The sequence below is a fragment of the Pieris brassicae genome, chromosome 3 (genome assembly GCF_905147105.1).
Source record: "Pieris brassicae chromosome 3, ilPieBrab1.1, whole genome shotgun sequence".
NCBI classification, from domain to species: domain Eukaryota; kingdom Metazoa; phylum Arthropoda; class Insecta; order Lepidoptera; family Pieridae; genus Pieris; species Pieris brassicae.
In genome coordinates, this window is record NC_059667.1 from 12,803,745 (window position 1) to 12,830,797 (window position 27,053).

At 32.4% G+C, this 27,053-nt stretch overlaps 1 protein-coding gene across 12 annotated transcripts in view; it reads right to left on the reverse strand.

The window, feature by feature from the left end:
- LOC123707478 (protein unc-13 homolog A) overlaps positions 1 to 22,711 on the reverse strand; it is a 56,211-nt gene extending 33,500 nt beyond the window's left edge. For 2 of the 12 annotated variants that reach the window (XM_045657559.1, XM_045657553.1), the window contains exons 1-11: positions 10,789 to 15,817; positions 9,374 to 9,417; positions 8,973 to 9,063; positions 8,304 to 8,312; positions 7,503 to 7,577; positions 6,814 to 7,033; positions 4,815 to 4,935; positions 4,260 to 4,366; positions 3,133 to 3,274; positions 2,683 to 2,809; positions 488 to 628 (exon numbers count right to left, since the gene is read on the reverse strand). In XM_045657559.1, the coding sequence (XP_045513515.1) occupies positions 488 to 628; positions 2,683 to 2,809; positions 3,133 to 3,274; positions 4,260 to 4,366; positions 4,815 to 4,935; positions 6,814 to 7,033; positions 7,503 to 7,577; positions 8,304 to 8,312; positions 8,973 to 9,063; positions 9,374 to 9,417; positions 10,789 to 15,279 (5,568 nt within the window). In that variant the 5' untranslated portion in view covers positions 15,280 to 15,817. Of the gene's footprint in view, positions 1 to 487; positions 629 to 2,682; positions 2,810 to 3,132; positions 3,275 to 4,259; positions 4,367 to 4,501; positions 4,609 to 4,814; positions 4,948 to 6,813; positions 7,034 to 7,502; positions 7,578 to 8,303; positions 8,313 to 8,972; positions 9,064 to 9,373; positions 9,418 to 10,788; positions 15,818 to 22,655 lie in introns of those variants that run through there. The other 10 variants (XM_045657560.1, XM_045657554.1, XM_045657557.1 and 7 more) reach the window with 6 other exon arrangements.
- Positions 22,712 to 27,053: the final 4,342 nt, after the last annotated feature.

Sequence of the window (27,053 nt, forward strand, 5' to 3'; positions counted from 1 at the left end):
GATAATATATCCAATGAATAAAGCTTAAAACTCATTCCTTTTAGGGCACTGACAAGCTGCCAAATCGTCCGTAACATCATTAAAAAGACAAAAGGCTAACGATTTGTTTTGAACAAAAATATGCTAAAAACCTTTCACATTTATTTGATATGGTTCACAGAAATAAATACATTTTATTTTATATTATAATTTTCAAAATAACATATGTTTACAGAATATTTACTTTATTTTAATAAATATTAAAAAGATACTTGTGAAGTCTTTTAGATTTAGGTATATGATATCATTTACTATAAAGTAAATGTAATGTAAATTTATAGGGAGACAGTAAAAATATTTCTATTAGAAGGACGCTCAAAAGTCTATAACAACAATATACGCACTGTACAAGAAACTTTCCGATAATATAAATATTTTTCGAGAAATTTTTAAACTTAAATATTGAAATGAACTTAATAGGAGTATTTTTATTTACAAAATAACTTACCTGAACATGGTAAGGTGCTACTTTCTCCTCTCCTTTGATTTCAACATTGATGTGAAGTCTGATAGCTCCAGATACCGCTGACTTGTCTGTTCTCTTCTCTAAATTGTACCAGACGTCCATTTCACCCGAAAGAGTTCGAACCTAGAAAATAGTACGTTCTGTATTATAAAAATGTAGTTAATTCATCAATTGCTGATTCGTGAAAATTTATTATAGAAAAAAAGAGAATACTAAATATTGTTTATTGAAGATAGTTACCAAATGGACTATAATGATTTCTTGTATCGAGAGTAATCAAATATTTAAAAGTATATTTTTAGAAAACAGCGGTTTCTTAGTACAAAGTATTCAGGTACAAATTTTGCATCCAACTCATATAGAGGAAATTCTTCGCTGTTTCTATTTTATAAGTCACAGTAAAAAAATAATACTAATTCATGTATAGTGAGAGAATGGGTTTCATGTATATAGTTTCATAGCTTGTTGTAATAATATTACGTAATTATCATAGTACACATCCAACTTCTTCAGTATCAAACAAATGTAATGTACCTAACATAGTTACTTATTCAAAGAATAACTTTTTAATTTTTCATTGCAATTTCTTTACTCAATGCATCGCATTTCCATTGATGAAATTAAATATCTTCAAGTTGCAAAGGAATTGTTCGAGTTTAAAAGTCGAAGTATATTGCATTCACAACGGGAGCTAAGAGCAAGTGAATGTTAATAATTTATAGCTATATATCTTTAGAAATGTCAAAGCGGAAGTAATAATGTCTATATATTACGGAAGTATATTTTAAAATAAAATCAGAAGTGTTGGCTTAATATAATAACAATAGATTCAACGTGAGACTTTCTTCCCTGAGTAATAGGTTCGATCCCAGCCTGTACATGAATGGAGTTTTTTGTATATATGTGCATCTAGCACTCGGTCATCCGGTGAAGGAAAACTGTCAGACATGTATCAAATCCAAAAGACGAAGATATGTGTCAGGCAAAATGCTGATCACTTGTTTATAAAATAAAAATCATCAAAGAAACTGATACAATCCGCGAACATCATTATAATTTTGAAAATAATGCATTTTAATTTTATAAAATTAAATTAAAATGCATTCCATAATTATTATTTAAGATTATATAATACACATTCCTTGAAAATAGGAACATTTATTAGTTTCAAACATCAATGAAACGTAGATACGTTATATTTTAGGTACTGTACGAGCCAAGGCTGTACATTTTGCTCACTCAGGCTTTCTTAGGTTATAAGCGTGATGATCCCTATGTACGTGCCAAGGCTCGCACATTTTGCTCATTTACAAGCATGACAATTTCCTATGTTTGTACGTGCCATGGATGTACATATCGATCACTTATAAGCGTGACGATTTCCCAAATCGTCGGAGTTACGTCCCGAGAGTATAGCCCGACGTAGGCACTCTCTTCTACATACAGTTATTCGTTCATAGCGATTAACTAAATCATGGGAGTTACGTCCCGAGAGTATAGCCCGACGCAGGCACTCTCTTTGACTGTTAAATTGTATTCATTCGGTATGTAGCAATTAGCACGTCATTATTTCGCTCATATTCTATTGTAACACGCGAGTGGTAAATATAGAGTAAATCAATAAATCTCTATTATTTGAAGCATCCCGTTGACCCAGGAACCGTATAGGTACAAAATGTTTATGAAATAAATATATTTTAACTACTTTTACTAAATATATACATTTTTAGACTGAACAATTACAATCGTAGGATACGTGTGAATTCTTGAGTTAAACCGAAAAACAGTTGTCTGAAAGATATTTTGTATAGACCACTCAGTGACTTATTTAAATAATCATTCTATAGATATGAACAATGAGATAAATTATAATACACTTGCAACCAGGTACTAGAACCAAAGCTGCTAGCTAGTCTTGAATACTAGTTTTTACGTAAATGTTATCCAACATTATTATTGTTGCATTAATCCTAATTTTCCTATATACAATATTTGTATAATTTAGCTTAATAAATTATTCAACAATTTATAATTATCAGTCCAAACCCAGTACTAGGAGCAATTCAATATAATACGTAGATTTCAATGCAAAATTTAAAAATTAACTCTTTTATATTATCGAATACGTTTCAATTTAAGTTTAATTAGCAATCAAAAAAACTTGCAAAGCAATTTACCTCAATAATTGTCTGTCCAAGGAAGTCATCCGATTCTCTCGTTAATTTCTGACGAAGTTTTGATTTCAAGTCATTGTCTTCGTCCCAAACGCGTACTTTAATGCGATCGGATGAATTGTGGCACTCGCTGTTAAATAATTAAATATGTAATTATCTAAAACTCTTGACATATAAGGTGTAAATCATGTATATATTTTTTAACCGTTAAAATTACACACGGTCAAATTGATTATTTAACTGGTCCAAACAGATTTGACACAAAACAAATTGTTAATAGTGTGATAAACTACGAGTATACCCAATTTCTATAATGATTGATTACATTTATATAATTATAGCTCGGGCATAAACGCAATCTTAATTTACTGTTACTCGTTTTAATGATATAATATAGTATGTTGTTTGACAAAATCATTTATAGGCTTTATTTAAAAGAGTGACAATACTCACAAATAAAACTTCTCATTCCAAACAGGATTTAGCTCCTGCGGCATTGTTCGGGTTCTTTTCTTGACCTTGCTGACTTGGACGGTAACGTAGGGGTCGGAGGTGCCGCTCTTGTCCTTAGCGATCAGGCCTTGGGCACAAATAACTGCCCATAAAGGGCTCCTTTAATAACTTTGATGTTTCTCATAAATTTAATATAATATTACGTAGTAAGCAGTCTTGGCTTTTTTAATTATTCGACTTTATATAAATAGGATGGAGTTACATGTTCTCTTACCTTAGCTGATATCACTAGAAGCTAATCGCAACTTAAGTATTTTACACAGCAAGTTATTACTTTATCATTATCACAATGTTTACATAACAATGATTACTTACCTCTCCCAAGATTCCAATGCACCTCAAACGGGTGATCCCATGAAATATGTGTCGGGGTAAAAGACTCTAACTTCAAATCTACCAAAAATTTCAACTAGATATGCCCAAACTCGAAATCTAAAACAACTTGAAACATAGCGACTACATTATCGCAAATGCTAATGGAACTTTGTCGAGAATATTTCATAAGGTATGCTTGGAAATGAGCTAATTTTGTGGGAATTTTCACGAATCCAGAAATAGATAGAATAGAAGAAGAGCTGGGATTCAGACATGCGTAATGCTAAATAAATGCATTCAAATACTATTTATCGGTTATCATCGAGTTTATCTTAGATCTATTTAAGTTCCTGCGATGTTATCTTCAAAATGCTTATTTAAACTTGTGTTAATCATGCAGTCTGGTGTTCTTTGTGTTCGCGTTTGTGTGGCAACCGAAAATTTGCTTGTGTACAAGTAGTGTAAATTTTTAAGAAAGGTGTTGATTCGTGGAATTTCCTCAAGTCATTGGCAGTTCAATAAGCTACGATTTATGTGATGGTTGTGCTATTAATCGTGAATGGATTGGGTAGGGTATGTGTTCAGTGTCTGCTCAAGTCTATATGTAATTCTAAAGTAAATTCTTATTTTTCAATAACAATACATTTAAACTTAAGCAGACATAGGAGGTAAAGAGAAATCAGGCGAAGATTCAGACTAATAGATCAAACTTGCGAGCACGCGGTCCGCAGCCGCAAAAGACCACTGCAAACCTGTGATTGCGATTTTGCAGGACCATTTTGAAGTTCCTTCAATAGTAATTTGCTCAGCCTGTTCTAGGTTGTCTATGTGAGTATCAGGATCGACGTTAAAAGTCCGCCTGGTCGCCACATGAAACGAAAGACAACGCAATTTAGTGTTGTGATTGTAATGTGTGTGTTCTGGAGCGTCGACGCCATCCCTGGTTCCGGATTCTGTTGAAAAAGAAAGGGTTAGCCACGACACAACTCCCAACCTGTGATGGCGATCTTGGCGCTCCATTTCGAAGTACCATCGAGGACGGACTGCTTCACCGTATTCATGTGCGTCGAGTGTCCATCTGGTTCCATGCTGAACACGCGTCTGTTACATACATATTCGTTTCAATAGCACGTTCTATACAAACTACTACAAGCACTAAAATTAAGTAAATTCTTAATTACAACTGTATACAGTATAAATATAATTCAAACCATAAATCTCTCCAATCTAAGCTGGTCTATAAAATAGGGAATTAGTCATCTTTGCAAAAAGTAGCAGATTATAACATAGAATCAAAAATGTTTTACCTGATGAGTTCAAAGATTTCTGGCATGTCTCTTTCCCGTTGCTTCATTCGTTCTTTCATGGCTGTTATGATAGAGTTTGCTTTGTCCTCAGCACCATGTTTAGAAGACTTCTCAGCCGCCCCTGCAAAACACACTGCTCAGGCGGTACAAAGACAGTTCTTGATGCTGCGGGCTGCGCCAGGCAGGGGCTCCCCGCCCCGCAGTCAGGCCTGCCACGGCCACTCATAGAACACAACCAAACCAGAATCCAACTTGGCATACAAAAACAGAATTTAGGACTTACTGCCGGTTCTAGTTAAGTCATTATTCCTGAGCTGCGCCAGCCGAAGCAAACCTGAGCACGACGCCACCATCGAAATAATCGCCACCATCATAAGTTTAAATTTTGAAAACATAACACTCCGTATAAATCATACCCTTGTTTTTCACTGTATTAGTTATGTCTGTCATGAACTTGTAATTTATATTTACTGCGCATTTAAGGCAGCCTTTTAAAATCGTTAAATGAGAATCAGAATCTAAATTATTAAACAATAAAAGAAGAGATAGTCAAATAAAATTATAGACGCGAGAACGAAAAACATTGAAACTAAGACCACATATAATGTAAAGTGGAGAGGTTGTGGATTGCGTGCACACAATGCTAACATTCAACTTGTTTAGTCCATTTTATTAGGGCACTGGTGTATTTGAAGCGTCTGACCAATTCGGTTAAGAGTGTTTAACACAGTGGAATGTAAAGTAGGGTATTGAGAATACGACTCCGTTTCAGGATTTTGTTAGTTTCGGCGTTGGGCGGGGCACCCGAAGGGAGAGGATCGGATCTCTATCTACATGATAAAGATCTACACTTCAAAAACATACATACCACAACACTACGATGAAGATTGTATACGTGTCAATGACTAATGGTATGTATGAAAAGGAAGTATGTATGTGGTGTAAAGTGTAGACTATGACTATTATGATGACGTGCAGTCGATTAGGTTATAAAAATTCACATTATTGGTTACAATCGACTGTTCGCCTTAATGAATGTGCATACATGAGATTTAAAATTACAATAGGGAATAATTTTGAAAACAGTGTAAACCGTAGATCGATAGCCATGCACCGATGAAGCGAACATCGATTTTGAAGGGTAACTCATGCTATTATATGAGGTCTGACAAAAGAGAAAGGAAGAAAGATAGTAAAATAAAACACAACATTGATATAAATAAACATCAGCAAAACATTAAATTATTGAATAAGTCTTCCTGCCTCAGACATTAAACAAATGACGATTTTATGACGATGTTTGATCGTTAAACACACTGCTCGACACACATGCAACCTTTGGCATATAGCACACATAAAGGCGGGAAATTATTATTCATTGGACAGAAAAAACACTGACTAAAACATATGCCCAAATGTGTGCAATATACTTTACCATGCACTCCATGAAACTACATCTCGGGTCCTTCATCTAAACCAACACTACCTACCTTTGTTACAGTTGGCTAGTTGTTTTATCGCACATCAAGAACAACATCAAACAGTACGAAACACAAGTAAAAATTTGAATATAGAACATTAAAACGAAGAATGACAATTTTCGTGTCACCAGTTCCCGTACTGAATAATAATGTATAGCTACATCGGTACAGACAATGTGACCTCTGTGAGAACAACTTGACACAACTTGAGTTTAATAAGGGAGAGCGCTTCGCAGCTCCCAACAAACATTATCTTCGTCAGTTTATTGGTTTTTTCTCTTCAAATATAATGACGTAACGATTGATCTTCGAAAATTCAAATGCGTAAAAAGGTTATTTCTTGTTATTAACAATTTGTACAACATGTTGTATCAAGTAAACACATACATTTGCTATTAATCTATTAGATTATTTATTTATTGTGTTTTATTATTGAAAAGTACCTTTATCTTGTAAATTTAGGCTGAAAACTGAAATTAGATGTTTCAAAATTTGCAGTAGACAAAAACGAAACTTACTCTGTAGGCAGTCAGCGTTGAGGAGATCTTTACATTTTTCATGACACTTGACACCGCATTCTGTACACCTGACACCTTGCCTCGCAATTCCCCAAAGTAGACCCTCGCATTCATAGCAATACGTTGGTGATGTCGCAGTCCAAAGAACGAAATTGTGGGGTGTGGTTGAAGATATAGGGTAGATAAGTGCTTGTAAAGTTTTCTTATACACATGCATTTTCTGTAAAGAAATTGATGACGTAATTAAGGAAAACTCAGTTGTAGTCACTATCTACTGTAAATTATTCTCATTAGAATAATATACGTTTTATTACTAACATTACAAACAGAAATAAAATTTTTGATAGAAAATAATCGTAAGATAAAACAGAAAAGTAATAATTTAACTTTGACAATAATTTTACCTAAAAACTTACCGCACAAAGATTTTCACTTATTATGTTACCTTAGCTCTCGAAAGATTTTTAAGCGGCATAACAGCCTTGTTTGTTTACTGAATACCAAAATACTACCCGTTATAGCTACCCTCAAATCCGAATTCGCGTCTATTGTATACTATACACCACATATTCAGAGATATGATATTTAATTTAAAATTATGTAAAATAAAAATGTTTTTTAAGAACCTAGAGTGGTACTAATATTACAACACAGAAATATTAAAAGTTATTTAATATTAATTGTCTTACCAATTCTTCGTCATTCAGTGTTGCTCGGTGTACAGCTGATGTCAATCCGGCATTTCTCTTAGTAGCAGCCATGGTCTGAGCAAGAAAATAATTTTAATAAAACAAATTCATAATGTATTTTTATTACTACGCATGCCTAAAAGCTTTTCTGTGTCTCTCAAAATACGTTCAAATTTCAATAAATATTTATAAAACACTATAAAATGTGCTTAAAACGCATAAACAATATTGTTATAATCTAAAATATGTTTACCTACAAGTAAAGTCTATGTGCATATTTTATATGGAATTAATATTAATATAACGTCAATCCATAGTCATGCATCTTTGGGCAAAGCAAGCAAAAACGTTGATGATGTTAAATAATAATAAATCGGCCGTATGTTGTTTGTCAACCTGCACATTGTATGTACAATATAGATGTTTATATCTGTGGTAGACTACGTATATATTATATTATTATTAAGCAAGTTCTGTTGTTAACATTAATATAAAAGATTTTACTATACGTAATACATTAATATACAAAACATCACGTGATTGGGTTTTCTCTGATTATTACGTAGCGAACCTAATTTAGTTAGACTGGGCAAGTGTCTGTGTCTAGAGTAGAAACAATTATGCTTAAAAAAAAGGATATACAAACCAGACCATTACATATGACTTAGACCATTCGTTTTATTAACTTTATGAGTGTTCTATCAATTAGATACAACATTAGACCGATTTAACACTCTGCATATTTAAAGCTATTAATAGAACTGCATGCAGAAATAAGAAAGTTTATTGGGAGAGATATACCTTGAGAACCTGCGGGTCCACGGTTGGGGATAAAATGCAATATAACCATTAATTTAATCAGGAATATTCGTTATTCATATCTACAATTAGGTGACCTCTAAATTTCGATCCAGGTTATGATGATAGGCTCACTAAAACATTAATAAATACGGCCACCAAGGTTAGAAGGGAATCACATGAGAAATAACATTGATACACCAAAAAAAGTTTATAAACTAAAATTTAGGTTAATATTGAAAGAGGTATGGGAAATGTCAATGTTTTTTTTTAATGTATATCTGTTATTCTTTTTTCAAAGTTATAAGCATTTAAAGTTGAATACGACATAACATGATCGTGTTTTGTTCCCTGTTCAACAAAGTAGAAAAAAGTTTGATTTCAAAATACGAACTAATTTTAAATATCGAATTTCTGTGGTTACTAAAAACGATTACGAAAATCCCATAGCCCTTTCAAGGAACATACAAGTTGACTCCTGAAGAAAACATTTATTACGCGCCTAATGTTACTAAGCATGAGAAAGCTAACGTTGACGCGAGCCATATACATCAACAGTCAGTTTCAAATAAACCTTTGGAAAGTTTCAAAGGCTTAGTAAATTGAAACCGGCCAGATAGGACATAAACTAATTTCCTCGGGTCTCTTATCAAGATCAGAAAGGTTACTTACAAGTTCAGAAACGAGTGGTATGGATTTTCTTCTCGGTCTAATATCCGGCATACTATCAATGTTGCTATAAAATGGATTATCTCCCGGGTGCCTAAAATACAGTATTATTGTTAAGTTTTTGTATGTACGCATATTTTTTTTTATCATATATAAACAAATTTTCTATATAATCATAGCAATATCCATGTTAAAAAGTAAATTCAATAAAGTAATAATGTATAAAAATTGTCAATTGTCTTGTTCAACAATTGTTTGGTTATTTCAATAGAAATAATACATAAAATTTCTCATGGAAATATATAGTGACCTATAGTTATGCTATGTAGCCTTTTTTATTTTAAGGTAACATTGCTTATTATATCAATTTAAATCTTTAATATTTATTTTAAAAATCTACGTACCCATTGCCTCGTCCGCCTTGCTCGTTGAATCCACCGGTTCCATTCTATAAAAAAGCAAAAAAAAAATTTAATAAAAACAAAAAAAAACTTAACCTAACATTTATTTAAAAACAATACAATAATATACAATAAATCACATGATAACTCTTATAATATCATTCATAATGTTCTTTTTTGTTTAATTAAATGTTATAAAAACCATCACAAGTACAAAACTTATAAATAGTAACAATTGAAATGGAGAATTAATGTCATAAAAACCTACGAAAATATCTAAAAAATACTATTGTCCTTTTACAATTGATTGAACAATGGTTGAATTGAAATTAACAAACATATTGTAAATATTTTAATAGCCGTAGTATAGGATTCGGCGAACACCATATGGCAGAAGCAGGAATGTATACACTTCATCCCAATACATATCAATGTTAAGCTTTTATATCATATTTGCTACACAATTCATATAATTCTTTAATAGCTGTACGTAACGCCTAATTTGCCTACCACAAGTGCCAACTAACATTTAAAGTGTCGAGCTACGTAACATACTCACACTAATTTGTTTCCTCTACTCTAAATTACATAATTGTGACACTCATTTTATAACGATGAATTTGTGAATTTCGATGTTTTGTAAATAGCGATTTATATTGTACGCAAAAATATATCTGAGGCCTGATTCGTACATTTGATATGACATGATATGGTGATGAATTTGTACTACAAAATTATTTACGATGCTTGACGCTCTTTAAATGAAATTGAAAAAGCAAAAATGCTTAAACTACCGGCGAATAACACTTGATAAGTGCCTAGTTATATTTTTTTTAATGCTGTCGACATGAAAAAGTGAACAATTGAAGTAAAAAAAACGCTAATTCGCTAAGCAGACTTAATTATTGTAGCAGTAAAACTAGTTATTGCCTGATATTAGAAACAGTAATTTTGTTAATATGCCACTTAAACTATTTAGTATTCATAAGAGCACCTATCTTCTAAGTAAATAGTATTTTGTAAGAACTGTAAAATGAACTTCATTAATATTGTATAGCTGAAGTATCAACGACGTGTAAAAGTGTTGTCAAAGAAGAGTATACTCAAAGATGTTTATACTGTATATAAAGTTGGAATGAGAGATAAATATTCACAACCTCAGTATTTTAAGCATCTTTTTCTAACAGGTAATATAAACCAGACGAAAAAAGAGAGAGAGCGTCAACTGTGCCCATACACTTTAAGCTTTAGTATGGAATTAATACTGGTAATAATTACCAACTATCACTAAGCAATACTATATATTTTCAAATGGTATTTTAAAATACATCAGTGTCAAGCCATAATATCTCGATTACATTTTTACATATCTAACTTTTAACTCTAATTTCGTGAAATTTTTGCATTAAGTAACTTACACCTGCGCTAACTTTATCCTTTTCTGTAGATGGTGTGGTAGCAACCGGTGTCTCTGTAGTTTTTTCTTCAGCTTTTCTATCTTTCAGAGCCTTTAGCAACTTCCATTTGCTTCCAGCAGGAGCATCTTGATGCGGTGGTTGTTCAACACCCATAGGTTCTTGTCGGATTTGTGGCATTTCGTCATCTTCTTCAAACTCATCGCCACTTTGAACTGGACTATCAGGTCCAGATGTTTCTCCGGAGCCAGAATCAGCATACGATTTTTCATCATCCGAATATTTTTGAGAAATAGCGTCTTCAAGTTTTTCCTCCATATCAGGAAATGTTGTAATGTCTTTCCATGTCTCTTCCGTTATTGTTTCGTCATATTTGACTTTAATAGGAGCTGTTTTAAGTTTCAACTCCCGTAAAACATAAGACATCCTTTCTTTTAAGATGTCATTGGGTTCTTCCTCTAATGTTTCAGGTTCTTCTAGTAATAAATGTTCTCTTTCTATATCTTGACCTGAATGCTCCATTTCTTCTAGCTTCCGGAGCTCATAACGGTACCATTCGTCTTCTGAATCAATACTATCTTCAGTACTTTGCCTCCTTGAGGATACCCTTGACCCACTTCTCCAGGAATGTGTGCTTCGACTGTCATCATCGTCGTGTTTATTGGGAATATCAAGACTTTGTTGATGTCGTGGTTGAAATTTATTTTGCATGCCTCTGTTACTTTGTAAAGAGGGACTTCTTTCTGGATACACTAAGCCCTCGTCAGCACGTCCTGTATTGTTTTTTACTACTTCAGGCGGGCTTAATCTATTTTGTTTTTTATCGTTGTATTTATCTGAGTCATCTATTATTTCTTCAGCAAAATTAGTTTCAATTTTTGGTGGAGAAGTTTCTGAAGTATCATCGGTAATAGACGATGATTTACGTAAACGGTATTTGCCTAGTGCACGAGATACTGCAAACTCTTGTGAACTTCCACTGTATGATTTGTTATTATCACTATGCGAGTCTTCAGATGTGATAGAAGACTTTTTCATATCACCTACAGTTGCGAATATGGCAGCAGGTGAATCGTTATCTTCTTTTTCATCTTCGAATGGGTCGACGTTTGAAATATCAGTATCAATATCCAGTTTTTCCAAGTCTTGAATGTTATTTTTATTCATTTGACTAACTCTAGCAAAATGAAAGTCAATATCATCACTTTTATCTCGCGGTATCCCGTTGGATGTTGAAGGGTAACGTTCATGTTCTTCTAATATACATTCGTCATCAGCATCTCCTTGCAATTCAGCTCGTTGCTGCTGTAATTCTTGAATCATTTGCTGCTGTTCTATTTTTTCTTGACTGTTTATTTTTCGTTGCTTTTGTTTAACAGGAACCTTTGAAAACATATTATTTTCATGAATTGAATCTGAAAACACACTATCACTGTCTTCTGATTGAGCACTGGATCGACCACCCGACCATTCTGTTTCAGAAGTCTCTGGGTCTGATAAAGATTGATGACTAGCTTGTTGTTTTCTCCTTGCCTTTTGCAATAAGCCTGACATTGAGGCTACTAAATGGTATTTTTTCTTTCTTCTTTGTGCTGACAATAGCCTCTCTTTCAAAGTTTTTTCTTGTTGCTCCTGATCAACAGAGTCTACACCAGATGGAAGGGAATGTGACCTATGCTTTTTAGGTAAATGCAAATCCGGCAACCAGTGACTCATCGAAGACATTGCAGATTTTAAAGATGAAGTTCGTTTAGGTTTTTTACTTTGCCTATCTTGGGTCTTTATTTTAAGGTTCGAGGAAATAGATAAATAGCCCGACTCTGAAACTAAAATACCACTAGAATCCATGGTGTACTGATCTTTCCTAATCTTTTGGTCTGAGCCTAATTTGTCATGACTCTGTATGTCGGTTGTAATATTTCCGTTACGTTGGTCATACTGTTGTTGTTTGAAGTACTCTTGTTGTAATTGATTTTGAAATTGCTTTCGTTCCGTTATACTGAGAGAGTGTGATTTTAAACTTAGTGTTTCTACTGAGCTTGTTGGTGATCGACTTCCAACTTGCCAAGACATACGTTCTTCTAACGGTGTACGTTTTGGTGAGTCATACCTACTAGATGTAGGATAGTATGATAATGCATCGTTGAGGTTTCCAGGAGGATATCCAGAACGAGACACTTTATATCCATTTTGAAAACTGCTATCAGATCCTGTCATCGTATTGGTTCGAGTCAAGGGTTTTTTGTCAAGATTATTTCCAGACATAACTATTGTTTGTGCATGATAACTTGGTTCAGGAGGATATGGATCAATCGCCTGTTTTATATCTGATTCTAAAATTTGATTTCTATCTATTAACTCGGAAAAACTTCCAGAAAGCATTCCTCTCGGTGTGCTATACACAGTAGTAAAAATTGGCTGTCTATTTCCAGCTACCGAGTATATGGAAGGTGCATCTTGACCGTAATAATACTCTCCTATATTACTAAGTGTAGTCGGTACAGGAAAAATACTGTCATTTTTTATAAATATTTTACCAACATTTTCTTGTAACTTATTAAGATCAATTATATTTTGTTCATCCTTAGAATTATCAGGCTTATGTGCAATATATTCCTTTTGGTATTGCTTATCTTCATATAGATATGAATCTACTAAGGTTTCTAAATATGGCTTTGCATCTTCATAAGAATTTCTTTGAATTGATTGTGGTGATTGAACTCTTATTTTATGAGTTTCTTGAATATGTGATACTCGTCCAGTTTTCGGAGAGCCTGGACTTTTTTCTAAACTCGACCATCCACTCATAGATGATAATCCAGAATCTGACTTAGCTGTTACAATATTAGTGTTATCTCTTTTCACATGTTTCGGTGATGTTTTTGGAGACTTAGGCGACCTAGGACTTAATCTCATATTTTCTGCTTGCATAGTTGTAAGTCCTGTCGAAAGTAATGTTTGATGCCTTGCTAATGTTTCATTATTATTTTCAATAGGCCTAAATATATCAGCTCCATTTGGTGGTGCTGGAGGTGGAGGACTGGGAGACTTACGCAGTTCACCAAAAGTCAAACCAAGTCGGTTATCCACGCCTCCATCATATAAATCATGTATCGATGTTGGTGAGTGTTGTTCTTTGCTTTGTTTATAAGAGTCCGTAAAAGCTTGTTGAGTGATCTTAGAAGAAAAGTAATTTTGTCCAGTATGATCGCTAGCTTGATAATCCGAGACATAATCAAATCGGTCTTTTGATAATGCACTGGGAGATTTAGATGATTTAGCTGCATTTATCTCGGCATTTGCTACAGCAGAACTATAAGCTAAACGACCTGTTACTGTGGTATAAGGTTCAGTAGAAGTCCGTTCCGGTACAAATTTTCGGCGTAGAGAAAGTGAATTGGGTAAATAGTCCACGGTTCTATCTCCGACTGTGCTTTCAGTTAGTGATAATCTTGATGGTGATTTATCTGTAAGTAAATTATCTTTTGGCGTTGTAAGCATAAACTCATCAAAACTTCTCATCATATCATTTAAGGCCCAATTATCACCGCCTATATAAACGCCTTTTAACTGTTCATTAATTATATTTCCATCTTCCACAAGTGCTTTAGCTTCTATATCTCTGTCATGTTTTGCTGTGATCTTAATTTCTGGACTAAGAAGTCTAGCTTTTAAGTCTTTTAACTCTCTTGAATCTTTGTGTAATTGCGTAGTCAGCCTATCTAATTCATGCAATTTATCTACAGTTATTTGTTCTATTGTACCTAATGTAGACATATGGACTAAATCTCTTTCACTTATACCAGGTCCACTTTGTATACCACGATAATGTTTATAATCTTTTGCACTATATATTTGGCCAGCAGCAGATGGTATATCTAATTCAGGCTCCTCAGGTGCTTCCCAAATCATGTCTAGCTGTGACGTAGGTCTTGATGTTTCTTCATAAACGTAATCATCCCTATAAGCTTGGTTTAAACTTCTATAAAAAGCTTCATCTGATTCCATTACTTCTTCTTGTTGATCTAATAGAATAGCGTTTCGACTGGCTATATCTAATCCCTCTTCTATACCATCTTCAACAGTCCCATTTCCGAGTATTTCCCTAATCACTTCAAGTCTCGAAAGAGGATCTCGAGATACACTTCGACATGTATAAAAATCTAGAAGAGTTGATATAACACCCTGTTGATCTGCGAGCAAGGACTCGAGTCTCTCTAATCGATCCCACATTCTTACATATTCTTGGCTTAGGAGATCTAATGCTCTCCACGCATACTTGAGCTCAGTTTCCAGAATATTAAGACGAGTACCGAGCCTCTCCATATAGTCACTGATAATGTAGTCGCCTGAATAGGGGGGCAGGTCAGGAGGTAGGGAGAGGGAGCCGCAATCGTCCATATCGGCCGCGGCACCCCCACTCCCTCCTCCCTCGTTTTCCTCCATCACGCCGCTTGCGCCTGCCCCAGCATTGTCGAGAATTTCTTGCATCATCTTGTGATCGAAGAGTGAGCTGGCCACATCCTTCACTATGAGTCATCCCATATCTTACACTTAACACTTTGCACACAAAAAAATCCTATGCCGCGGACAGTTTTCATTGAAAACATTTTAACACTTCACTTTCAGTGCATTTTGTCCACTGTATAGTTTAGATTGAAAAAATAATATATACTTTAACACTGCATATAATTTGTACTTCGACGGAATTGTTAATTATTAATTTGAATTAATATTATTACACTTCTGTAAGGATATAACTGGTTAGTATTGAAACAACATCACTAGTTTGCACATAATAAGGATTATGCACACACTAGTGGGGAATTCCAAAACCTCAGGACAGACACATTAACAACACAAAATTCAATGAAATTATTAGGATCGATAGGTTATGGACAATTCTATCGTGTGTTTTACGTTTATGTGTCTTTGTCGGAGGCAGCTAAACGGTTCGATTAAGATTCCACATGAGAAAATCTCAGTGGTGGAAAGCATACCCAGCATAGAAAGGATAAAAGGGATTAGGGATGCCAGGTCATGCTACCGTTTCGCTAAACTAGGATAAGGATGGATAATCCAAACATATTTATAGTACAAATTTATTTTTTAACCTACTGTTATTAAATCAAATAGATGTGATAGCAAAGAAATATAGTATAGGATATTTCGAATGGTAATTTCTGATTGAAATGCTTGGAAAACTGCCAAAGCCTGCCAAAAGTTTAGTTTAACACTAATTGGATTTGAAGGCTCTATAAAATGTAACGCGATTCAAAGACATTTTATGCGACATATCTTTAAACGATATTAATGAATTCTTTATTATTCATAACCTCATACTGCTTTACATATTATATATTTCATATTATAATTCAATATTTGAAATTGATTGATTTTACTATATTCATCAATAAGCACCAATCGCTGTGACAAGTCGTGAAAGCGCGTGTCAAGTTTAGCCACACCGCAACGCGCGAACAAATGGTCCAAAGATTATTACGCTAGAGCGGCAGTGAAAAGAGAAATGCACTTGGCAATTGTTCAAATATGGGGCCAGATGTTGCACTCCGAAGCCGACTTGTTTCATAACAAGTTGCGGTTAATGAACCCGCTCGTTTTGACGCGACGTCTCTTAAGAACATGTTACAAATATTTTTGTACGATTAACAAGGGTTTAGTTATTGCATTAATATATACGTAGATAAAACTAGCACTGAAAAAAGTAAACATATTTTTTTACGCTTTATGCGCCTTTAACCATATAAAATAACAGAATTAAGAAATTTGATTCGATGTCTATTTTAAAATTTAACTTATTTGTGACTATAAAAAAACCGTTGCTTGTAGATTATTCTATAAGCTTATTCGTGACAATTTGTAATCATGATTTAACACGCATACTACTCGCGTTAAAGAAACTATTTATATGCTTAGCGTTAATGTAGGAATTAACATTAATTTTTTATTTTGTTAATAATATAAGTAGTAATTTGGTTAAATACAGGGGACTATTTTCTTAAAGCATAATTTTATTAAAAACTAACGTTGTTTTTCTCATTAGATGCTATCTATGATTTATTAAATACCGTAATAACTGTTAAAAATCTAAAACATTCAAAGATCATTCGTTTGGAAATGTGTTGAAACACGTTTAAAATCTATATAAAATTTTTGTAATAGTACTCGTTAATAAGATCAATATCGCAGCATTACGCTACAATACATGCTACGTTATCGAGCGTGAATGTCGTAGCAATTTCGTAGTACTTCGTTGTGTTGACACGCAGGCATGTTACTTTTACTCTTTAGCCTACACTTCAGTGCCCCTTGATATAAAATAACGCTAAATATTTAGATATTACCTTAAGCTAATAGTTTGTCATTTTTATCTATTATGAATCCTTATCAATTCACGTTAAACATGTAATCCGGTAATATCAAGTCTATAGTCTTTATTATATTTTTTTAATAAAGAAATATTTTCTTAAATACGGTTAAACAAGTTCATGTACCTACTTCATAGTTTTTGTATGTCTACTCCTGATAGCAATTACTATTTTATTTTATTGCGCATGCCTTATATTGATTAAACAATTTTTTTGACGATGATTTCTTCTGAAGGTACTAATTGAAAATAGGAATTGCAGTTATAATGTAACGTTAATTATTTTAAAGGCCAATCAAATAGTTAGATTAAGAAAAAATATTAAAGTTCGACTACATGTGTGAAGTTGAAAGCTACCGAAATAATACCGTGGGCATGTATATTCTAAAGTAATTTATTAATAGGCAATAAAATTACAATCATCGAGCAATGTACAGTGACAACGTTACAACACTTAAAAGACCTTTCGCTTTATTAATTAAAGTAAGAGATATTATCAGTAAGACTGTTAGGCTAATATCCAAAGCTAATCCAATTAACAATCTTGACTTTCATCTTATTCGGTAGAGTTTCACTGTCCAAGGGAGAATCGGGCACAATTTTTATACCTATCTTTTATACCTCGATTGATTTCAGCGTTTTATCATTAGGGTCTCCTGGAATCTGTTTGTTTTAATTCCTGTAACGGATAGTACTTCCACGCTTATATTGTTACAGTTTTGAAATATATATACTTCATACATAACGTCAATATATAAGAATATCATTTTGTATTATAATAATTTAATATAATCCGATAACTTTTTCTATTTTCATCGTAAATTCTGTGAAAGGTTCAAATAGTTAGATTAAGATAAAATATTAAAGTTCGACTACATGTGTGAAGTTGAAAGCTACTGAAATACAATCCGTGGGCATGTATATTCTAAAGTAATTTATTAATAGGCAATAAAATTACAATCATCGAGCAATTCCTGTCTATGGTTCGTTAGTGTTACGAATTGTTATTTTTGTTAAAGAACTCGAACGTAATTTATTCAAACCCTCATTTAGTATTCAATGTTCATTTTTAATATTGTGATTGACCCGACCTACATCAGAATTACATTTAGTGTACCCTCGACCCTAGACTCTTTTCTATTTGTCATTAACGGGTATTGCCAAGTCAATTCTTTAGTATAGTTATGATAAAAATAAAGGCTACTTTTATATAAAAGTTAATATTGTTCGCAGTATCTCGACCGATATTTTAAATGTAAGGTCAAGGTTAAATTTAATAGACTTCAGTTGTTAATCAAGTGTTAATTTTTTTTTTTAGTAAAGATTAAATTCACCGTACCAAGGTATTTCTTTACTCTATATTTCTATAATCAATAAATATATTTTAACCAACGCAATGTTATTCGTCTTATTGCGTTCGTTTACCTCCAAATCGTAATACCTAATAGCATATAATTGCAACGTTATTTAAAGGTATTTTTAACTACCTGTGGTGTGATTTGCTTCATAAATCGCATTCGGAATTTTAAATTACTTTGTCAATTTTTTTAAACTTTAGTAAGATATTGTCGTACGTTTACAACATAAAAACTTTTTATATAGTTAATTTAAATATAAGCGATGAAATAAATGTGGTGCTTCGGAAAGACAAAGTATAAAGATATGCATAAAATAAATATATAGCAAAATTTATAAACACATGAAAAGCTAAGTTTCATAATAACGCTTTCAGTTTGTAAGTTTTGTTCGGTTTCGTACTTAATTAAAAATTAAATATAATGCTAACAAGGTCATGTTCTATTTGCGTGAAGCAACGGAATTTTTTATCCAAATTTAATTCTCGTAAAACTTTTATACGCTCTAAATATGTTGGAAAATTTATCGCAATTTAATTGAGATGGCTTAGCGGCCGACTGCATTAAAAGTGTTGAGTATAAATAATAATTAACTACGCTTAATACTAGTTATTTATTGCTTTTAAATATAAATATTTGCAGACTTTTCATTGTACAATCCTATTAAGCATACGTCAGTAAACTATTACTTACTTAACAATAGCCTTTTTCATATAATATAAATAATAATTAACTACGCTTAATACTAGTTATTTATTGCTTTTAAATATAAATATTTGCAGACTTTTCATTGTACAATCCTATTAAGCATACGTCAGTAAACTATTACTTACTTAACAATAGCCTTTTTCATATAAAAGCAAAATAAATATATTTCTGAGCCAACAATTTGTAGTAACTTTAAAATATTTCGTTCGTCTAAAAGCAATATATATATATATATATTTCTGAGCAAATAATTTGTTGTAACATTAAAATATTTTGTTTAAAAATTTTATAAATTTAAGCGGTGTGATAAATATATGATTGTGGATGTCATGATTCCGCAAGATATAATGGTAGCGACCAATATCGAAATTGGTCGTTTACGCCGGAAAGTTAAGGATAATCGACAATTTTGATTATATTTTGTTATAAGTATTCTAAGTAGCAATTTAATTTATTTTTAAATATTCCTCTATTCTTACTCGACATAAAAAAAATTTAGTAAAATAAACTTTTGAAATGGATTACAAAACCGAACATTAACTAAAATTTTTACATCCACTTTAAAATAATACTTTATTAACAATTAATAAAATCTTAGTAATGTAAAGTTTAATAAAAATAAATATCAACGGTACAAGCACGCAAACTTTTCTTTTGAAAGTTATAAAATACCTAAAGAATTTATCGCGCCCTTCTCAGTTCTTTCGGTTTTCCCAAGCACGCAAAGGAAATTTGGTGTAATATTTTCTTATAGTCATTTTCCTTTATTTATTGCGCTCAAGTTAAAATTTCATATTAGCTATTCGCGGTGAGTCTCGCTGAGGATTTAATGCAACCTCAGACAACTTTATCTCGGAGAAGTTTTTCCGTTTAATATATTCCAGGAACTTCCTTTTGATGTTAGCATTTAAAAAGAACAGAGTTTCGGGAATAATTTGCTTACAGTATAATCGTATACTGTTACAAATTCACAAAGAACCGTAATCTTGACCGATAAATGAAAATTCGAAGAATCTAGGTCGAATTCGCACGGCCGAAATCAGCTTAATTTTAAAAATAGAAGAACGTTTTTCTTTTCTATGAGAATTTAAAATTGGAAAAGTTGCTAGCCTAGCGGCATCCAGTTGAATGGACGTCCGTTAGCTGATATATTATTCGGGATAAAACTACTTTGTTCACTCGATTTTCGGTTTTATGTCCTTCCATTAAGCTATAGAATAGATATGGCTATTTTTGTATATAGGGGCCTCATTAACAGCTGCCTGAAGCGTACAAGAAAGCCAGGAAAAGGAAGTTGGCATAGGGTATTGTGCTTCGGACGCTAGTTTTCTTTTTACTAATGAGGTGTACATGAAAATACTTGTATAATTTTACTTGTTTCTTGACCTACTCACGGCTTATTATCTGACACACTTTATACACTATGTTTGTAAGTATATGCACTGGCTGTTCCAAAGGCCTGCCTCTTTGTTTCCTAATCGATAAGTATTTTGCCGTTCCTTTCATATCATTGAAATATTTAGGTAAGTATGACTTCGGTTTACGGATGTGCTACATATCTCAATAACGTTTATAACAGAAACAGTTGTCAAATTAATTAAGTATTGATGCGGTACAGTCCTGGTCAACAAAATATCTCTAAGTTTATTATTGTTTTGCTTCTACATGATAAAGTATTTTATAATTATTAGGTAACATAGCATATATACTACATTTACTTTTAAGTCTTACAATTCGTACGTGCTTTAAATATAGTTAAAATTTGTCTCGATTTCAAGCTCACAATAGTTGTGTAGTAGGTGACATGAATAATAGGTCAACACTCCATGCCAACTATGAGTTTCATGAGAGCGAAAATCACAATGCTTTTACCATAAAACATCTACCCTTAACCCTCTTAAGAGGTAATTTTGCACCGTTACGGGCTTAGTTATGCAGACCTATATTCTCCAAATAACTTATGTATCACGGAAATTAAACAATTTTAACGTTTTTGGTCAAACAATTATTTTTTTAATTACTTTAGTCATAGTACATGAAAATGGTTTATTTTTCTGTAAGGTAAGCAATTCGCAGAAGTTTGGTTTGGCAAGGCTTTATTAAAATCATAACGATGTTATGTTGTCTGGGTAAATTAGTAAAAATATGGAAATATGTTTGTTACATTATAAAAAATTATCCTGAAAGTTTAAAATACCGATTCACCATGATATCCATTAAATTTATAGTAAGTGGGAATCTGGGAATATCAATCAATGCCAATACAATAAACGCCCAAAGAAACCTTAACTCAATTTGCCTCGTTCCTCTGGGATTTAAGATGCGTGTTATCAAAACATTGATCATCAATCAAGTTGAGCTTTTGAACTCTCCGAGCAATGCGTAATTTAATTTGAGATAAAGACCAAGTGTTATGTTAAGATCGCGTTAAAAACGCTCGTAATATTCGTTCATGCAAGGCGTAAAATGTTAGGTTAAAATTAACTGGTACTTTGTAACTCGAATTTGGACAGAATTACAGCCTCTAGTTTCTTTTCACCTGAAGCAACGCGATGAATAGTTTAGTATCATGAAAATGGCCCGTTCACAAAACGGGGCTAGGCACGCTTTATTTTAGAGCTATAACTAAGATTTAATAGGATTCCGCGCCGAAATACGAAAATGTTCAATGTTCAAAGAAATTCTAAACTGCTATGCTATAAATTTATATTTATGTTTCGACAACAGACCATTAGGCAAGGCACAAACCTCATAATATTTTGACGAATTGCTGTACACAAAATCATTTAATCGAATAATTTTATGCACAAAATTCAAAAATGGAATTCGAAGTTGAGAGTATGCACTTAGAATTCAATATCGGTTGCATTTTAAAGCACACTTTTCGTACCAACGCTACATCCGGCCAGATGCTACGACTTGCTACAGCGTAGCGCTTCATCAATGAATTATTGCTAGGCTCTGCCAAATAAATTGAATTACCGCGTTTTGAAATAAAGTTAACTCTTTTTAAATATATAAGTATTTTTGTAAAATTTATATCAAAAATTTTGCTACTAGTACTAAGTAAGAGGTCTACAATGTAGCGAGCAACATCAGCATTAATTCTTAATGTGCTTTCGATCCAAATACCATTACTTAAACTTCGACGCCTGAAATAAGTGTCGAATATGTAATTAGATATATTTCAAATATCATGTGCTGTTTTATAGTAATTTGTTAAATGAGATATTTACCAGCAATAAATATATAATAATTAATTGGGCAAATCAGAATTATATATTGTTATTTTTTAATTAAGCAGGGTTTTAGCTATTCCATTAGAACTCTATTTATTTAATTAAAGTAATAAATATAATTGGTACATCAGTAGGAATGGAATTGGTTAATTAAGGATAATTAATCTCATTACATTGAACACTACACTTCACATTTGACAAAAAGAGGAACATTTAACGGGTCAATCACAACTTAGTCCGTTCACTCTAGCACTGGGGGTATAAAAGACCCTGGTTAAGGCGGTGGCGGTTTGACCGCCGCGCGGCCTGAAACGTGATGGTTAGTCGCATTTAACGGTAGAGGCGACCGTTTGAGTTCCGTTCGTAGCTTGTACTGAGCGCCTGCGCGCGCCGCCGACGTCGCTCGATACACCAAAAACGCCGCGCCCCTCATCATTTACCACCTGTACACCGTCACAACATCGCGCGATTTCACTCCGTATAAGTAAACATTCATTTCGTTAGTTTGCATTGAACGGGTTAAATGGCTTTCATTTTTTGACGTTTAACTTATTCCAGTAGATTAGATTTATGATTTTAACGTTTGCAGACGAAAATTATGGGAAAGAATTTAAGATTCTTATAAAACTATACTCTATTTTCTGATATATGTAACATACTAGCTGCTATTACTCTACCACAATACAAGAAAAAGTATGTACCGTTAAAACATACACAAGAATTTTTTTTTTGTAAAATAACTTACTTTAACCTTGCACAAGACCCTGAATATTCGACAATAATGGAAATACATAAACTGCATTGATAACTACTAGACAAAAAGTACATAGGAGTTTGTAGTTAATAACCGACGGCCATTATAGAGAGTAAAAACTCAACTTGACATCATCATGAACCATCATTAGCAAACACAAGTTCTTTTTTCAAATGTATGCACTCTTAGCTAATTAATGTAAGTTGAAATAAGAATATTGAAGTTTATTGAACATCACTCCTAAGTTCACAGATAATTTATCATCTGAACAAGGTGTTACATTTTTATATACATGGTTCTACTAGAGTAAAAAAATTCCAATAATAAAATTCCGTAACAAAACTGAGAAAGATCATAATTCTTAAATCTTATTACCTCATAAACTATCACATTTAACTTATAAAAATATATTATAGGGGAAATAATAAATTGAATAAGATTGCCATTTTACGATAACCTTAAATATAGCCGGTATTCTTTATGCAAAGTGATTCCCTTAACTGCACAAATTATTATTGCCAGTCTTAGGGTTTTATGATAGTTTAAATTTCGCACGTAGGTGCTATCAAACGAATTGATATTCGAACCCTCGAAATCGTTCAGTCTCATGAGAAAATTGTTTTCATTACAAAGTTACTTGGTAAGACAAAACGACGTTAGTTACAATATCGACGTTAGAGCGTACAAAGCTAACCATTTTCATTATATTTTGTGTGTGAATAAACTGGCTTTTGTTTTTATATGTAAACGAAGTGTTAGGCAATGTGTTTGTTCTTCGAAAACATTAAACAATATTATATAAATAAACATACTCCTAGCCTTATATTATTAAACACTGTAGTTATAGAATATAAAAAAATTAGAGAACCTTAATTGGAGAAGAGAAAAACTTTCTTACATAACTTGGGCATTTTAAGAGAAATAAACTACCAAAAAGTATTAGATTATTATTTTGCGTTCTGTATCAACAACAATTACTTCAAAATTAATTTTTAGTTACGCATAGTCACGTAAAGTATTGTAATCCAATCATATGGGGGGAGATACACAGATTAATCGTGTTTATTTATCCATGGAACCAACGTAGATTTAATTTAACGTAAATTTAACTAAGAATTGACCTACTCAATGATGCAGAAATACTAACATTATTAATATAATAATGATATAAGACGTTTCATTGTCACAATATTTTTTGGTATTAAATGGGATAACTCAATATAACTTAGTAAAAGTCCAGAGCGTTTTTAGAACCAGATAAATTTTATTTCCGTAGTTGACTTCTAACCCCCTCAGATACTATAGAAAACTACATTAGAGTATTTTCTAAAATACATAGAAGTTGATAAATTAACCAGTAAACTAGTTAAATGAGCGTTTGTATAAATACGTGACTGAGCGATTTCTTTCGTTCCATTAAAATGTATGCAAGTCATTAGTTTCCAAAAACACAGAACATATATATATATATATATATATATATAAAATACCAGTTATCACGCAAGCGAGCGTGTATTTTAGACATATTACATATAATTATTAAGCCAGTTATAAGGGGTAACAATATATATATATATATATAACAATCATTAGGGGTTTAATTATAGGGAAATGTCAAGAATATAACAAATAAATAAATAAAAACACTTCCTACGAATAAAAACTCGCTTAATGTAGTACAATAGTTCCGTAGATAAACGTTTTTAGGACAAATTTCAATTGATAAAGAAATTAATATTAAAATAATCAGTGGCGCTATACCCTTTTTGTAACTGGTTTCATGATCATTTGTTTATCAATTAATGCTTATTAAAGCATGTAGGTGATCAACCTGTGCCTGACACGCCATCGACGTTTTCTGCCTGAGGCAAACCGGTTTCCTCACGATGTTTTCCTTCACCCTTCGAGCAAATATTAAATGCGCTCATAGAAAGAAAGTCCATTGGTGCTCAGCCAGGGATCGAACCTACAACCTCACGGATGAATCGCACGCTGAAGCACTACTCAATTTTCAAAGAAATTAATATAAAATAATAAAACAAATATTTTAGTATATTTCAATAGTATTAATAATTTCACTAATCAGCAATACATAAGGATTACATCCTGGGCCTATTTTGCGGACAATATTCCTAAAAAAACTTTCGTACCGTACTCCATTAAGCTTAATATAATCCCAACACCAGTAAACTCATGTTTCTGTACAAAAGTACATACATTTCATCATTTATATTTCGTATTTAATTCAATTCGTATTTAGCCAAAGACGGGATTAAGATACGTTATGCTTTCCGGTTTGTATACGAAATGTTTCATACGAAGGCAATTTCTTTTATATTCTTAATTTTCTTTACTAAATATATTTTTCAACATGTGAGCGTTTCTGAAGAGAAGATAAAGTTTTAAAAAAATGAGCTGCCTTTATATTTGTTAAGATAAGTTTAATTCAATTCAACAAAAGTTCTACATTTGAGGGATATATAAATAACAGTAATGCAAGAAATAGTAAAGATGCTCTCATTTCACTGCTATTGTACTATAAAAACTGTTATAAAAATTAACAAAAAAGGTTCAAGTAGTAGACTGGTGACATATTCCAGTGTAACATATTTATCAACCTAAGTTTTTTCAATATTACTCACGGTATTACATCTATTCTATATATTCCATACTACTTTTCATAAAAACAAATAAATTTCCTTGAAATTTTAGAAGGGAATCACGGATGGATCAACACGAAATATTTGAAAATAATTTTGAATAATCCCTGAATACTCAACGAATTTAATATTGAACTCAAGGACGTTGACGCAATATCGTCCAATAGCCACCAAAATCGATTTGAAAATGAACCTTTCCGTCTTCATTTGGACGATTTGACAAGTGATTGTCAGAATATTACTATATTTATTTTGTTGATAAGATCCATTGATTATATAGCCAAGAAATAAAAATAATAAATTGTCTAAGCCATACATTTTTATCTTTAATTATGCCTCTGACTTCGAATATAATTTTTAAGTTGATTTCTATAATATATTGTCGAAAAGATGTTACGTATGCATATGTAACTATATATATACATATGAGTCTTTCTTATTTTTAAATAATTAAGACGAATTTCGGTTAATCGAGAACTTCGTTTAGACCCAAGTGGTTTTGCTATAATAAAATAATAAATTTTGGCTCAATGTTTGGTTTGTAAAAAACTTTTATGTAATAAATAATAAAAACTAACAATTCCCGCGCTCAAAATAAGGATATAAATTTTACGAAGTGAATATATTCCAGTATATTAACAGTACTCAGTCTTAATAAAGAGAGTTATAAATCAGTCACATGCCTGAATTAATAAAATACCAGCTTGTTACGTATGGAAATCTCTCATTCAGTAACAGTTCATTTTGTATGCATGTTTGTCAGTCCACGTTATACAAACGAATGATCTTGAGTGCATGTTAAATTCATAATCGAGGCATTTAACGAATTTAATACATTTTAATAAGTTATTTATTTCCTAATTTTAACTTTCCGGGCGTTCTAGAAATATGATTAGCAGTTATCCTTATTGGTGCATCGGATAGAACATTTGGGTTTGTTTTATATTAAAATCAAGTCCTACATTTACTAGTTATACGACAGATTCAAAGCACATTAGATTTAATGGTTTACTTATCTTATTTAATAGTATTATGTACTCTAAAATAAAAACATAGCATTTATAGTACTTAAAAGATACGCGAACGGAATAAAATTTTGAAATCCAATATATCCTCTTGAAATATTAATTCATACTTCGTGATCATTACCGAGCCTCCATCACT